The sequence below is a fragment of the Scyliorhinus torazame genome, chromosome 1, assembly GCF_047496885.1.
Source record: "Scyliorhinus torazame isolate Kashiwa2021f chromosome 1, sScyTor2.1, whole genome shotgun sequence".
Classification (NCBI taxonomy): Eukaryota; Metazoa; Chordata; class Chondrichthyes; order Carcharhiniformes; family Scyliorhinidae; genus Scyliorhinus; species Scyliorhinus torazame.
The window spans coordinates 132,171,512-132,187,495 of NC_092707.1; the positions used below are offsets into that span (position 1 = coordinate 132,171,512).

Genomic DNA, 15,984 nt, shown 5'->3' on the forward strand with positions numbered 1-15,984 from the left:
TTGTTCTTTTTAACCGTTCTCCCTTTTTTTTCTCCTTTTGGTATTTAACTATTTTGCTTTTGCTTCCTAATTAATTGATGTTCCGCACGTGTTTAGAGAAAATCGTGTCTCATCCGTTTTGGAGATGTGCACAACTTTAATAAAATTGGCTTTCAAGGCCTATTTTTTTTTTTTAAATTTAAGAGAACCCAATTAATATTTTTCCAATTAAGGGGCAATTTAGCGTGGCTAATCCACCTAGCCTGCACATCTTTTGGGTTGTGGGGGCGAAACCCACGCAAACACGGGGCGAATGTGCAAACTCCACACGGACAGTGACCCAGAGCCGGGATCGAACCTGGGACCTCGCTGCTGTGAGGCCGCAGTGCTAACCCACTGCGCCACCATGCTGCCCACTTTCAAGGCTTATTTTGACTCCCTAGCTATCAAACGCACAAATGCAATGGAAAAAAGTGCTGGATAGCTCAGCAGATCAGGCTGCATCTATGGAGGGAGGCGGATAACTTTAATGTTTTGGATCTTTTAACCCTTTGTTGGAACCCTGCAGTGCATGGATTAAACTATTTGTGTGGCCACATCAATCTTTAATACATTTTTTACAAAAGTGTCAAGCATTACAAATGAGCACAATCGTTGATGTATATTGAATCCCAAAAATGGCCAATTAAATAAATTCATCCATGCCGCTGGAAGAAGCAATGAAAAGGTTGCAATCCGCTTTGGTGAATTAGTGATTTATTTTTTCACTTCAATAATAGATGGAGAAACATTTTGGATGGAAAATAATTTTTCCCCAACCATTTCCCAGAATGTGTTTTGAGCTTGTATTTGAATCAAATGCTGTGGCAAATGTTTGTGTTTCACCAGTATACATGAAACTTGGTCAAGGGGGTGAATGATTGGAAAGTTTTGTGAGGGCCACGAAGAATCCAGCACTACTTTTAAGGATACAAAGTAATAACATTTATTTACAACACAGCAGCAGCAACTTCCCTTGCTGCACACTCCCTCCTCCTGGTTCCAAACTGGCCAGCTTTATCTATACTTGGAGTTTACTAGTGGTTACTCCGCCCCCCTCATTGGGGAAGCTCATACTCCCACAGGATTGTGGGATTGTCATTAGTCCCCAGCCAATGGTTAGCAGGCAGGTTATAACATCCCTCCTCCCCAAAGTCCAAGGAATCCACCGAAGACCCTGGCGAAGGAGGGCGTCGGACTCGTTTTGCCGCAGGCCGGAGACCATTTGCACGCGGCGCTGGATCAGGCGGTGTGTAATGAGATGGAGACCGGCATTTCCGCGATGAACGGCGTAACGGTTGTACATCCACGGCCCGTGGACCCGAGGATTCCCTCTCTGATGCGTCCTGTGTCTCCATCTCGGAGTCCGAGTCTGCTGTCTCCGTCATGTCAGCGTCTCTATCTCCATTTGGTTCTGTAACGACCGGCACAGGCTTTGAGTGAGGCACCAGTGGAAGATTGTGAGGACTACCTTCCCTTGTCTCTGGTCTCTGCGGCTGTAGAAATGAGCTCCGGGGGCGGGGAACCTTTGGAGGGGATAGTCTTCTGGACCGAATGTGGTCTACATGTTTGCGCTGGAGACGACCCTGGGCTTGCACCTGGTAAGATATAGGGCCAGTTTGGCAAAAGATTACGCCAGGAACCCACTGGGCACCACCACCAAAATTCCGAACGAACACTGGGTCACCGGGCGCAAACTGCCGAATCGGCCGATGCCGAGAAAATCACTGTCCCTGCCGTTCTTGTGTGCGGCGTACTTTTGCGCCAATGTCCGTGAAAACCATACTAAGGCGGGTGCGAAGTCTCCGGCCTATTAGGAGTTCTGCAGGAGCTACCCCAGTCACCGCATGGGGGTGGTCCTATACGTAAATAAAAAGCGAGCCAGTCTCGTGTCCATTGATCCAGAAGACTACTTCTTTAGGCCTCTTTTGAATGTCTGCACTGCGTGCTCTGCCAACCCATTTGAAGCCAGGTGGTAAGGGGCAGTGTGGATATGGCGTATGCTGTTCATCTTCATGAACCTCGCAAACTCCTCACTCGTGAATGGAGTGCCGTTATCCGTGACCAGCACCTCGGGGAGGCCATGCGTACTAAAAGACAAATGCATCTTTTCAATTGTTGCGCAGGACATTGTCCCCTGCATCTTATGCACCTCTAGCCATTTAGACTGGGCGTCGATTAATAGAAGGAACATGGATCCTTGAAAATGGCCTGCGAAATCTGCATGCAAGCGTGCCCAAGGCCGCCCTGGCCATTCCCAGTGATGTAGGGGCGCGGCCGGCGGAAGCTTCTGATGCTCCTGGCAAATGGAGCAGTTTTGGGCCACCTTCTCAATGTCTGTGTCGAGGCCTGGCCACCAGACATAACTCCGGGCCAACATTTTCATTTTGGTCACACCTGGATGCCCATTGTGCAAGTCTCTTAGTATCAGCTCCTGGCCTTTTTCCGGGACAATTACACGTGTCCCCCACAAGAGGATGCCGTCTTCCACGCTGAATTCTGACAGCTTGGAGGAAAATGCCCGCAACTCGCCTGGGGGCTGTCTATGCTGCCCACCAGACAGGACTATGTGCCGAACCTTTGACAGGACTGGCTCCGTCTGGTCCACTCATGGATCTGTGATGCCGTGACAGGCAAGGTGTCCATAAAATTTAGGGTTGCAGCCACCTCACCAGTCGTGGGGGTCGACATGGGGCCGGTCGATAAAGGCAATCGGCTCAGTGCGTTGGCATTTGCTATCTGCGTTCCTGGTTTGTGCTCCAGAGAATACTCGTATGCAGCAAGCAACAAAGCCCAGCGCTGGATCCGTGCGGAAGCAATGGGCGCTCTTAACTTATCCTCTCTGAAAAGTCCCAGCAGAGGCTTATGATCATTCACGATAGTGAAATGGCAGCCATACGCGTACTGGTGGAAGCGTTTCACCGCAAAAACCACTGCCAGGCCCTCCTCCTCGATCTGCGCGTACTTTTTCTCCGCTGCAGTCAATGTGCGGGAGGTGAAAGCTATCGGTCGCTCGGCCCCGTTCTCCATCTTGTGGGACAGGACGGCCCCAATACCATACGGGGATGCATCACATGTGACGAGCAAAGGCTTTCCAGGATCATAGTGGGTTAGTAACCCAGACGACAACAATTGTTGCTTTACCCGCCGGAAAGCGGTTTCTTGCGGCTGACCCCAAACCCAGGTGTGATATTTCTTTAGCAGAAGGTGCAACGGCGCCAGTGTAGTTGCCAGATTGGGGAGGAACTTCCCGTAATAGTTTACGAGACCGAGAAAAGAACGAAGATGCGAAGTGTCCGTCGGGGCGGGGGCCTGTTGAATCGCACGCACCTTCTCTGCGACGGGGTGCAAACCTTCGCGGTCCACCCGATAACGTAGGTAGACTACTCCCTTTGCCTGAAGTACGCACTTTGTGCGACGTAAACGGACTCCAGCCTCCAAAAAGCGTCTAAGGACAGCCTCCTGCTCTGTCGTCCCTGTAATCAAAACGTCATCTAAGTAGACAGCAACACGTGGTAAACCTCTCAATATGCCCTCCATAACACGTTGAAAAATAGCGCAGGCAGAGGATACTCGAAAGGGCAACCGTGTATATTCATACAGTCCCCAGTGTGTATTAATCGTTACATATGGTCGGGAGGCAAGCTCCAGCTCCAACTGTAAGTAGGCGTGACTCATAACTAATTTTGTGAAGGAGAGTCCGCCTGCAAGCTTCGCGTAGAGATCCTCTATGCGAGGCATTGGATATCGGTCGAGTCGGGAAGCCGTATTCACTAAGTTTATAGTCGCCACACAAACGAACTGTGGCATCTGGCTTCATTACAGGTACAATTGGTGCTGCCCAGTCAGCAAAACGGACAGGCCTGATAATACCCAAACTCTACAAACGAGAGCTCCCCTTCTACCTTCTCGAGAAAGGCGTAAGGCACCGGGCGCGCCCGGAACTAGCGCGGCGTGGCTCCTGGTTCGACTTGGATACGGGCTACGGCCCCTTTTATTTTCCCCAAACCAGGCTGGAATACATCTGGGTATCGTCCTAGCACCTCAGTCAACCCTTCAGAAACTGTTTGGAAGATGTGCTGCCATTGCAACCGCAAATGGCACAACCAGTCCCGACCCAACAGGCTGGGCCCATGGCCGCGCACGACAATAAGTGGGAAACGCCCCTCCTGGCGACCATAAACAACAGGGGTCATTGTAGTTCCTGCAATGTCCAGTGGTTCCCCCGTGTAGGTGGCCAACCTGGCCTGTGAGTCGGTTAATGTAAGGATCTGTATACCCTGCTTGATGCGGTCGAATGTCCTCTTAGCGATCACGGAGACCGCTGCGCCAGTGTCCAACTCCATCTTGAGCGGGTGACCATTGACCCGTACTGTCATCTTAATGGGCGCCACACGGGGAGCTGCCACACAATGCAGCTGCAGGCAGTCATCCTCCGTCTCCACGTCCTCAGGAGTAGTCGCCGCAGGTTCATCCACATGGAAGGTATGGCCCCTGGGCTGGTCCCAGTTTCGATCGGAACGATGACGACTCTGGCGCCCCCAGGACCGGCGTCCGTGACGGGGTCGGCGCCTACAGGTCTGACACGGACATGGCTCCTCATCCATTGGTTCTGGAGAAGGTTCCCTTCGGGGAGGAATGTCCGACGGCCACTGGCGTCGGTCCGGACGTCGCCTCGCCCAAGGTACCGCAGGAGTGGGGGGGGACGTTTTCGGACAGAAGGGGTTGCGCCCCAAGGCATGCACTTCCATTCCCTGTAGCTCCTGCACTCCTCGTTCTGCGCTCTCTCAGGACAATACTATTTGAATGGCCTGTTGAAAAGTCAATGTTGGGTCAGCTAACAACTTTCTCTGGGTGGCCGCATTGTTAATACCGCAAACCAAACGGTCGCGTAACATTTCTGACAAGGTCTCACCATAGTCACAGTACTCCGCAATCCTGCGTAGACTGGATAGAAAATCGGCAAGGGATTCTCCAGGGGTCCTCTCAGCGGTAGTAAACCGGTAACGCTGGACTATCGTGGACGGGGTTGGGTTAAAATGTTACCCCACTATATTCACAAGTTCATCAAATGTTTTGGTGTCCGGCGCAGCTGGGTACGTAAGGCTCCTAATCACCCCAAACGTATGCGGGCCGCAGGCGGTGAGCAATATGACCACCTGGCGCTCGTTTTCGGTGATATTGTTTGCCCGGAAATAGTAACGCATCTGTTGTGCGTACTGGTTCCAGCTTTCCAGCGCAGCATCAAAAACATCCAAACGTCCGTACAGAGGCATGGTATAATAGAAAACAACTTCCAACCTGTATCCAACAAAAATCCAGGGAGGTGGCTTCAGCAGTGTAGACAGCTATTCACTTTAACCCTCGTTGCCAGTTTTGTGAGGGCCACAAAGAATCCAGCACTAGTTTTAAGGATACAAAGTAATAACATTTATTTACAATAACATATATATAACGGCAGCAGCAGCAACTTCCCTTGCTGCACACTCCCTCCTCCTGGTTCCAAACTGGCCAGCTTTATTTATACTTGGAGTTTACTAATGGTTTCTCCGCCTCCCTCATTGGGGAAGCTCATACTCCCACAAGATTGTGGGATTGTCATTAGTCCCCAGCCAATGGTAAGCAGGCAGGTTATAACAGAACACAGTCACATTTACAAAGTAGCCATTTTTAGGCTTGCATTTGACCTGGTTAAAGCAAGGGCATCCAAAGTGTCACCCTCCAGTATTGGCAAATCAGCCTCTGAAGCCTCCATATACTTGGGCTGTGATTCTCCCCAAAACTTTCTAAGTTCATTTGTTGCGGGTATTCCGGGGAATTTCCTGCCTGCGAATTCCCCACCGCTATTCAATGGGCCCTGGGGAGTTTCTCACTGGTTTAGCCCACACTTCAAATATTTTTTTGCACTGGGGAGCCGAACTCCAATTGGGCAGCCATTTTGAAAGGGTGCCCCGATCTCTAAGTGCGTTTGTGGGTCCCCACATTCCCCACCCTTGGGCAGTGTCACCCCCACACACATGGGCACTACCCCACACTCCCCAAGTGGGGACCCCCCGCTAGGGGGTCCCTGGGGGTACCCCTCTTCAGGCCCCCCCAAGCCCCATTCCAGCACCCCCAACTTTCCAGGACACCACCCATCACCCTCCAACCTCCCAAAGGTCCCTACTTACCTGCCCTGCACTCCCTCACACTTCACCACCCCTTTCATGGGCATGGCCCCCCCCTCGGCCCCTGACCCTTGACAGTGCCACCCTGGCACTCGGGCACGCTTGCAATGCCATCCTGGCACCCAGGCAGTGCTCTTGCCAGCTTAGCAGTACCAGTGTGGCAGTGCCAAGGTGCACGCATTCCAGGGGAGGGTCAGGGAGCCACCCTGCACTTACCCTGACCACCAAGAAGTCTCTGATGGCCTGGAAGACCCCCCAAGTGCCGTTCCGCCTGTGTGGTTCTGGTTGTGTGGACCAGCACAGATTGGCGCCCGGCTGCATCCCCATCCTGGGGAGGCCGGACAATCAGCGGAGGCCGATGGGTCCCGGGCAGGGAGGCCATAAGTAGGTTTACGACCTACTTCTGCGAGCATCATTTGGCCCCTGTTGCTAACGTTTGGTTGGTTCAATTGGCTCTGTTTTATAACCTTTGCTCTCGAGTCGCCAGGTATCTTTATGATACCGCCACGAGGTTCAAGTTCAAGTAATGATCAATAACTCAATACACCGATTAGTAAGATTCAAATCAAAGCACATTTATTATACACAGTAATCGCTACTCATGCACAAATTCTACTTCTAAGCTACTTCTACAACTAACAGGCCTATACTTAGCTTCGGACTGGCCCACCAGGTCAGGGGAACAAATGGCCTTTCGTTCGGGTTCTGAGTCTGCGGGATTCAAAATTGGTACGGATTGGTAGCTAAGAGCGCCTATCTCGTAGCGAGCGTTGACTTAAGACTTACTGGTTATTGGCGGCAGCTGCACCGGTCACTGTCAAGGGTTGGTTCGCGTTGCTGAGTGACCCGGTCAAGAAGAACGATTTGAACTTGGGGGCTTAACATTATAGTCCCCAGGGGCTTCCCGCCTTTCGGGGCGGACCCTGTACCTGGTTCCAAGTGACTGGACTTCGTTCCAATCGCTTGGTTCGATTTCTCCAATACTGGAGCGGTTCCCTGATCGATGGGCGGTCTTGAGGTGTCCGTTAACCTCTTTTGTGTTGGCTCCTGCTGGCGCCGGGGAGTCTGGCTTGGCTTTGTTTATCCCAAATATTTTGATTGTTCCCGGGGATCGCTCATTAGTATGTAGATGGCTGCTACATTATTATGCAGATGGCTGCTTGTATCGATGCTGTCTGGGCTTTTGCAGAGTTTAATACACAGTAACTTGCACCTGCTAGTTTCTGCCTGTGTTGGCTGAATTTCCCTTCAGCCTTTGCTGTTCTCCATTTTAAATCGGGACTTGGCCAACCCAGGTGGCTACACCCCGCGCATTCTGGGCGGAGTTCCGACTCCAACGTCTCATGGGACATGAATCCTGCGAGGTGCGGAGGCTAATGGGATGTCCGCTGGAGGTCTCTCCCGGGGTTCACCGGCCATGTGCTCTCGCTTAGCACAACACAGCAAGAGAATCGCACCCTTGATCTTCTTTGCTTGAATTTTGTCAGCAGACATTTAGAAATAACTGTTTAGCAGCATTGCCACGGTGATGGACAAATCTTAAATCAAAACAACATTCGTTGGTGATTGCTGTTTGGAATGTATTGACATGAATGGAAGCATAGACTTTTACATTTCATTTGTAACTAGCATGTAGGCTCCATGACATGTGGGAAGAGTCCTGACATTTACAGAATAATTTCAACAATCTGTCAACGGTGGTTTGTACTTTTCAAAAATAATTAATTTGGTAAATATTAGTGCCAGAGTAATAAAATTAAATTATAGTACTACTTAAATTTATGTTAAAAGCTAGCAATTGTTTGATTATTCAGATGAATACAATTTTCTTTGCAAGAGGTTTTATTTGGCAGCAATTCAATGGAATATTAGAGCAAGGTGTAGTATTGAGAGCTTCCTTACTTTACTGGATGCAAGTAGTGTAAATCTAAACTTGCTACATGTGAGACAAGTGATTTCTATCAAATCTAGAATTGCAATCTTGCTCACTAAGAGCAGGTGTTGGAGTTTTACTGTAAGTAAATAACTGGTATATTGCCAAATCCTGTTGTTCTACAGCCTAAGATATTGTATGCATGATGCCCGACTGTTCAGATTGTTCTGACTACGTAACACCTTTGCATGCTGATAGATGCTACAACAATAAGACATTCTCTGCGGTGTGGAAATCTGACACATGAAAGATTTATACATGTTTTAAAATTAAAGAGAGGATGAAAATGGATATTTGGTCGTGTGTAATGATGCAAATCAGTTCTAAAAATAAATGAACTAATCAGTTTTATTGCAATAAGAATGGTGCTTATTATATACTTCGAATGGCACATATTAAAAATAAAATTACTGGATTGTTAATTCGGCAAAAAACTGACCATCTATATTCAACATGGGTCCGGAGAAGTCGCACAAAGAAATTGAAGCAAGTAAATTCTACATAATAAAAATCCAGTAAAGATGCTCTCTGCGAATATTTACCCTTATAATTCCTTATGTCAGTAGCATTTGTCATTCAGCCTTTTAGGTAGCTGACTTCTGCAGGGTGAAATTTTAAAAAATCTCTTTCCTGACTGAGTTACCATCCTGTTTATAAATGGTAAATCAGCTGACCAGAGGCAATTTGTTTCAGACTGTTTGATTGTTAGGTTATTTAAATGTCTTCAGCATGAATCACGAAAAGACATCTCCGCTGATTAAATATTTGCATTTGATTTTGGCACTTTAGCCAGCACAAGAAGAAAAAGAAGATCTTGTTCCAGAGAAAGATCCGGTGATTAAGGATGAAGTAGAGCTAGAAACCTCCAAAGAGAAACAAGACAAAAGTGCAGAGCCAGAGCTAAAAACCAGCAGTGTTTTGAAACCACCCCCTAAAAATCCCAAAACCATGCGCTGCAAGGTGACTCTGTTGGATGAAACTGAATTTCAATGCGATGTAGAGGTAAGAATAATGCACTTTTTCTGACATTGATTATGCTCTGTGAAGCCGTCAACTGTTGACTAAGATTTTAAGAGTCAACTTGACTCTTGACTCAGTCCCGAAAGACGTGCTTATTAGGTGAATTGAACATTCAGAATTCTCCCTCAGTGTAGCCGAACAGGTGCCGTAGTGTGGCAACTAGGGGATTTTCACAGTACCTTAATTGCAATGTTAATGTAAGCCTACTTGTGACACTAATAATAATAATTATTATTGAAAGAGATTCAGTACAACCAAAAGACACATGCCCAATAATTTGCAATTCTATGTGAAAATAAACTTCAAAGCAATAATATTTTATTATTTATATATAAAAGTGTGAAACAAATGTTTTATTTATGTTTTCCCACCTCCTCTTTGGTCCTCATGCACCATTTCCTTACTGAGAGGATGGGAAGGGAACCTGCCTCCAGGTATTTGTCTTTCGCACCATTTAACCAACCACTAGGTGTGCAAGGACGCTCTGGGGTGATCCCCGCTAACTTTTCCCTTCATCGCTGCACTAAAGTTCCTGAACCTTTGTTTACTACTTCCACTTGGAATCTTAATTTTTAGTAATTTGTCAGAAAGGCACACTGATAACCACGAGGGATTTTAATCTACATATGAACTGGAAAAATCAGCTGGGCATAGGTAGCCTAAATGAGGAGTTCAGAGAATGTTTTGGGGAAAGTTTCCTGGAACAACACATTCTGGAGCCAACCAGAGAGCAGGCTATACAAGACCTGGTAACGAGATAAGATTAATTAATAACCTCATAATGAAGGCACTCCTGGGTAGTAGTGATCATACAATTGAATTTTACATTCAGTTTGAGGGAGAAGTGAGCGGGTCCAAGACGAGTATTTTAAACTTAAATAAGGGCAATCATGTGGGAATGAAATCCGGATTAGCTAGAGTGAACTCGAAAATGAGGTTACGGGATAGGTCAATAGAGATGCAGTGGCAGACATTTAAAAGGATATTTCAGAATACACAGAACATACATTCCATTGCGAAAGGAAATTTTTAGGGAAGGACCCATCATTTGTGGTTAACTTTATTAAAAAAAAGTTTAAAGACGATAAGATTTGAAGAAAATGCATATAAATGTGCAAAGATGGGTGACAGGTGAGAAGATTGGACAAAATATAAAAAACAGCAATGAATGACAAAAATATTAATAAGGAGGAAAAAAATAAAGCGGGAGAGAAAGCTAGCTGAAACTATAAAGATGGATAGTAAGATTTTCTATAGACACAAATAAGAAAATAGATCATAAAGTGACCATTGGTTCTATAGAAAGTGAGTCTGGGGAATTAATAATGGGAATTAAGGAGATAGCAGATGAAGTGAACACATGTTTTGCATCGGCCTTCACTATCGAAGATACAAGTAACATCCCAGATGTAGCTATCAATCAGGAAATGAAAGGGAGGGAGGAATTCGGGGAAAATTACAATCACCAGGAAAGTGGTATTTAGCAAACTAGGAGCTGCAGGCAGGCAAATCCATGGGTCCTGGTGAACTTGGTTCTCGGGTCTTAAAAGAAGTGGCAAGTGAGATAGTTGATGCATTGGTTTTAATTTTTCAAAACTCCCTTGATTTGTGGAATGTTCTATTAGAATGGAACTCCATTATTCAAAAAAGGATGGAGACAGAAAGTAAGAAACTGCAGGCCCGTTAGCTTAACATCCATCATAGGGAAAATGTTGGAAGCTATTATTAAAGATGCTATGCCAGGGCACTTAGAAAAATTCAAAGCAATCAGGCGGAATCAACATGGTTTTATGAAGGGGAAACCATGTTTAACCAATTTATTGGAGTTCTTTGAAGAAGTCACGTGCTGTGGATAAAAGGCAACCAGTTGATGTACTGGACTTAGATTTTCAGTCGACATTTGATGAGCACCGCATCAAAGGTCATTGTGGAAAATAAAAGCTCAATGTAGAGCGTAACATATTGGCATTGATAGAAGATTGTCTAGCTAGCAGGAAACAGGTTAACCATAAATGGGTCTTTTAGTGGTCACTTGTTTGCCATGGGGATCAGTGCTGGGCCCTCACCCGTTTACAATTTATCTAAATTACTATGATGAAGGGATCAAAGGTATCCTTGCTACGTTTGCTGATGACACAAAGATAGGTAGAAAAATAGTTTGTGATGAGGACATAGTGAGGATACATGATTACATAGGTTAATGGGTGGTCAAAAATCCGGCAAATGGACTAGAATATGGGAAAATGTGAAATTGTCCATTTTGGGAGGAAGAATAAAAAAGAAGCATATCTAAATAGTGAGAGATGACAGAGCTCTGAGGTGAAGAGGGATCTGTGTGCCTCATGGCATGAATCGCAAAAAAGTATGCAGGTACAGCAAATATATGGAGATTTAGTAGAATGTTATTGTTTATTGCATGGGGAATTGAATATTAATGTTGGGAGATTATGCTTCAATTGTACAAAACACTGATGAGACCACATTTGGATACTGTGTACAGCATTGGTCTCTTTAGTTAAGGAAGGATGTAAATACATTAGAAGCAATTCAGAGAAAGTTTACTAAACTAACACCAGAAATGGGCAGGTTATCTTATGAGGACAAATTGGACAGCCTAAGCTTGCATCTACTGGAGTTTAAAGCAGTAAGGAAGAGGCACTTGATTTGAAAAATATAAGATTCTGAGGGGTCTTGACAGGGTTGATGTGGAGAGGATGTTTCCTCTTGTAGGAGAATGTAGAACTAAGGGTCACTGTTTAAAAATAAGGGGTCATAAATTTAAGACCGTGATGAGAAGAATATTTTCTGACGGTAGTGAGTCTTTGCAAGTTCCTTCCTCAAAGCATTGGACGCAGAATCTATGAATTTTCAAAAGTCAGGTAGATAGATTCTTGATGAATAAAGGGGGTGATAGGTTACTAGGGATAGGCAGGAGGTTACAGTCCGATCAGCCATGATCTTATTAAATGGCAGAACATGATCGAAGGAGCGAGTAGCCTACTCCTGCACGGTTCGCATAGGTGGGGTTGCAAAATTACCCCCTCTGTGTAATACCATGAACTGGGAGTCTCGCTCGAGGACCCAAACCTGCTGCGTCAATGGTTTACCAAAATTGTTCTTCATGAAAAGCACAAGCAGACTGCAAGGCCCATAATGTGGAATATCGCCAAGATTGAAAAGCTGTAGGGTAGTGGACCGATTATAAAGTCAGAAGCGAACTAATTCCAAGCTTGGGTTTTAAAAGTCTGCAGATCAAAGAGGATGGGGATATTGAATTTGACAAGATTCTCTATGGCTTTGAGCTCCTTGTAAAGAAGGTGTTAGGGTATGTTTAAGCAATACACTAATTTGTTTCTAAAAATAATTTTTCTGTGTTACGCATTTGTTTAGTATTTTACATCAAATGCAGGTAAGCACCTTTCAACATAGCCAGAATTATCTTATAGTATGCAGGATAGGGTTGGTGTTGTTTATTTAATAATTATTCATTTTGCTTAAATATTTATATGCTTTCATAGGGCATCAGGGTAGCACAGTGGTTAGCACAATTGCGTCACAGCTCCAGGGTCGCAGGTTCGATTCCAGGCTTGGGTCATTGTCTGTGCGGTGTCTGCACTTTCTCCCCGTGTCTGCTTGGGTTTCCTCCGGGTGCTCCGGTTTCCTTCCACAGTCCAGAGATGTGCGGATTAGGTAGATTGGCCATGCTAAATTGTCCTTAGAGTCCAAAAAGGGTAAGGGGTTACTGGGTTACGGGGATAGGGTGGAGACGTGGGCTTGAGTAGGGTGCTATTTCCAAGGGCCGGTGCAGACTCGATGGGCCGAATGCCCTCCTTCTGCACTGTAAATTCAATGATTCCAAACCAACGCCAGTCTTCTGAAATTACATTTTGTTTAGTTCCCAGTGGATGGAAGACCCCAGAGCTGAACTGCCCACACAGTGCAAAATAAATGCTTGAAGTGATCCTGGCATGGCCTAACAGTGGATCCTATCTAACTATTGATAGCCAGGAGGTGCATCAATTCTGCCAGTTGATGGGAGCCAGTGTTTAACTGCAATATCTTAATGTCAATGCAAATAAATGTCCAGATCAACAAAATAAAGTGGTACAGTTACAGGGAAAAAATGTTTTCATTCGTAGTGAGAAAGTAACCTCAATTAGTGTTGTCACTAGGCTTATTTGTATATTGGCACTCGCATATTGCATCAAATATATTCTGAACTGAAATTTTTGACAGTATCTCTCAATTCTCTAACCACCAGGACTTTACTCCAACATTGCAAAGTTCAAAATATTGTTCAACATTTAGTGGAACAAAATCTGTAGAGCATTGAACAAAGCATTTATTTTTTTTAAACATGCTTTACTGTATCCTAGTGACAACATTCATTATTATACTCTTGTAATGCATGTGCAGTACTTTGTGACATGGCTCTCATGAGCTTTAATGTTGAGCATTAAACTTATTCAATAGCATAGCATACTACAACTGACCAGTTTAGAAAATAATGTATCTATTATGTTGTTGATTACAGAGACATTCAAAGGGACATGAGCTCTTTACCAAAGTATGCCAACATCTTAATCTTCTGGAGAAGGACTATTTTGGTCTGGCCATTTGGGATTCAACAAATCAGAGAGTAAGCTATTTTAATTTGTTTGTAAATATGAGGGAATAAGATCACGCCATTTGCTGTAATGGCCCTGCTACACTACATGATCTAACAACTGCATTCAAAATGTGATTTTTCTTTTTCACTGTTTCCTCACTGAGACATTCAGAATTTGATTAATGGCTCATCTGAATTAACATATCACTTGTTAGTGGGCACTATCGAGCTCTGAGTTGTAACGACGTAGCGAACACCATGGGGGCACTTAGTTGTGAGAAATAAGAGTGTTGTGGGACCGCATCATTCTTGAGTGTATCGATGCCACAGATGTAATGCAAGAGACATATTGAAAGTCGGCAAAGTGACTATTTCTCGGAAGCTTCCCTATGTTTCATACAATTATAGAACAACAAGCTGGGCTGCCCATCCTATGCCTGGAATAAAAGTAAAAAATAAGTTTTTTAATATACGATAACGAAAATGTTTTTATGACATAATAAGTCCCATGGACATATGGACTGAAAAACAGTATCATTCAACAATTCGCTTAATTACCTTTTTTCACAAGAACATTTTAAGTTACAATTTTAATCCCACAAATATGAAGCACCTACCTAAATGCAAACAAAATGATAATACTCATAATCACTTTGATAAAAGTATTTATTTCACAATGAGTTTACTTTCATTTGCTTTACTTTCCTTGGCTTGTCTCTGGTTTAATTCGTTTTGAAATGATTACTATATGTTTTCTACGAATCATTCTCTACATCATTGGTGTCTCTCTCAATTCTCAGGATGAAAGTCTACATCTTATATCTATTTTCTCAATGGTTATTAATAGTTTGAATATTTCATCAGTATGCAAATATAACATTTATAGTATCACTCTCCATTTTTAATGTCATTATGTATAAGAATATTAGAAACAGGAGCAGGAGAAGTCCATTCGGTCCTTTGAACTTGCTTTGTTATTCAATATGATCATGACTGTCCTTTTATCTCAATTCCACCTTCCTGCAGTATCCTTGTGTCCCTCATGTCCAATAGCAATACTTCAACTGGGTCCTAGCCAGTGATTTAAAAACATTTAAAATAATACATCTAATTCTGTGAAATTACCTTAAATTCTGTAATAAATTGTTTGAATTGGAAGGATTATTGATTACTCATTTTAGCTTTTCGGTAAAAGTTTCATATGAATTAAATAATTTAATTCTCAAATAGTTTCATGATAAGAATTTAAAGGGATTTGGGGAACAGGTTAAAGGGATATGGGGAACAGGTTAAAGGGATATGGGGAACAGGTCGGGAGGTGGCTTTGAAACCAGGAAGAGATCTGATTGAATGGCAGAGCAAGCTCGAAGGGCTGAATTGCCTACATCTGCTCCTAATTTGTATGTTCCTACGTAATGTTCTTAACCCCTTGAAGGGGTTAAATAATCTGCTTAAAATAGGAGTTAAAACAAGGCTTGTTACTGATGGGGCGGCAAGCTGCCACAGTGGTTAGCACTGCTGCATCACAGCGCCAGAGACTAGGGCTCAATTCTGAGCTTGGGTGACTGGTGACTGTCTGTGTGGAGTTTGCACTTTCTCCTCTTGTCTGCGTGGGTTTCCTTTGGGTTTTCCAGTTTCCTCCCACAGCCCAATGATGTGCAGGTTAGATGGAGTGGCCATGCAAAATTGCCCCTCGGTTGGGGTTACGGGGATAGAGTGTGGGATTGAGCCTAGGTAGGGTGCTCTTTCAGAGGGTCGGTGCAGACTTGATGGGCCCAATGGCCACCTTCTGCACTGCAGGGATTCTATGATTTGAAATGATAAAATATTATACAATACATGATGTCTCTCCTGTTCTGATAGGAGAGAGCTGTTGTCAGGTAATGACATAACATGTGCGAAAATATTGGAAATGTTGGTGAGTGAATATTGTGCCAATTTGCTTGATGAGCTTTTTAAAAAAAAAAAACATTTCTACAATTTACAACAAACACAAAAAAAACATTAAGCTCCCCACCCCCGCTTCTTCGCTTGGCAATCAACGGTAACCAACTCCCCAAAATACAAAACCCCTCCCCCTCAGCAAATTTCACTTTCTCCAGGGCAGAAAACTCCAAACAGGTCCCCCCGCCGTGGAGAAGTTGACCTCCACCCCAACAAGATCTACTTGTGAGCAATCAGCGAGTCGAAGGCCAAGACATCTGCGCCCGCACCTGCCTGCTGCTCCGGCCGGTCCG

The 15,984-nt window shown here is 44.8% G+C and overlaps 1 protein-coding gene across 11 annotated transcripts in view; it reads left to right on the forward strand.

Moving 5' to 3' along the window:
- Nucleotides 1-15,984, forward strand: part of LOC140412655 (protein 4.1-like) — a 351,517-nt gene that overhangs the window by 155,179 nt on the left and 180,354 nt on the right. For all 11 annotated transcript variants that reach the window (XM_072500846.1, XM_072500849.1, XM_072500848.1 and 8 more), the window contains 2 exons: nucleotides 8,908-9,120; nucleotides 13,673-13,777. In XM_072500846.1, coding sequence (XP_072356947.1) covers nucleotides 8,908-9,120; nucleotides 13,673-13,777 — 318 coding nt within the window. The remainder of the gene's footprint in view (nucleotides 1-8,907; nucleotides 9,121-13,672; nucleotides 13,778-15,984) is intronic.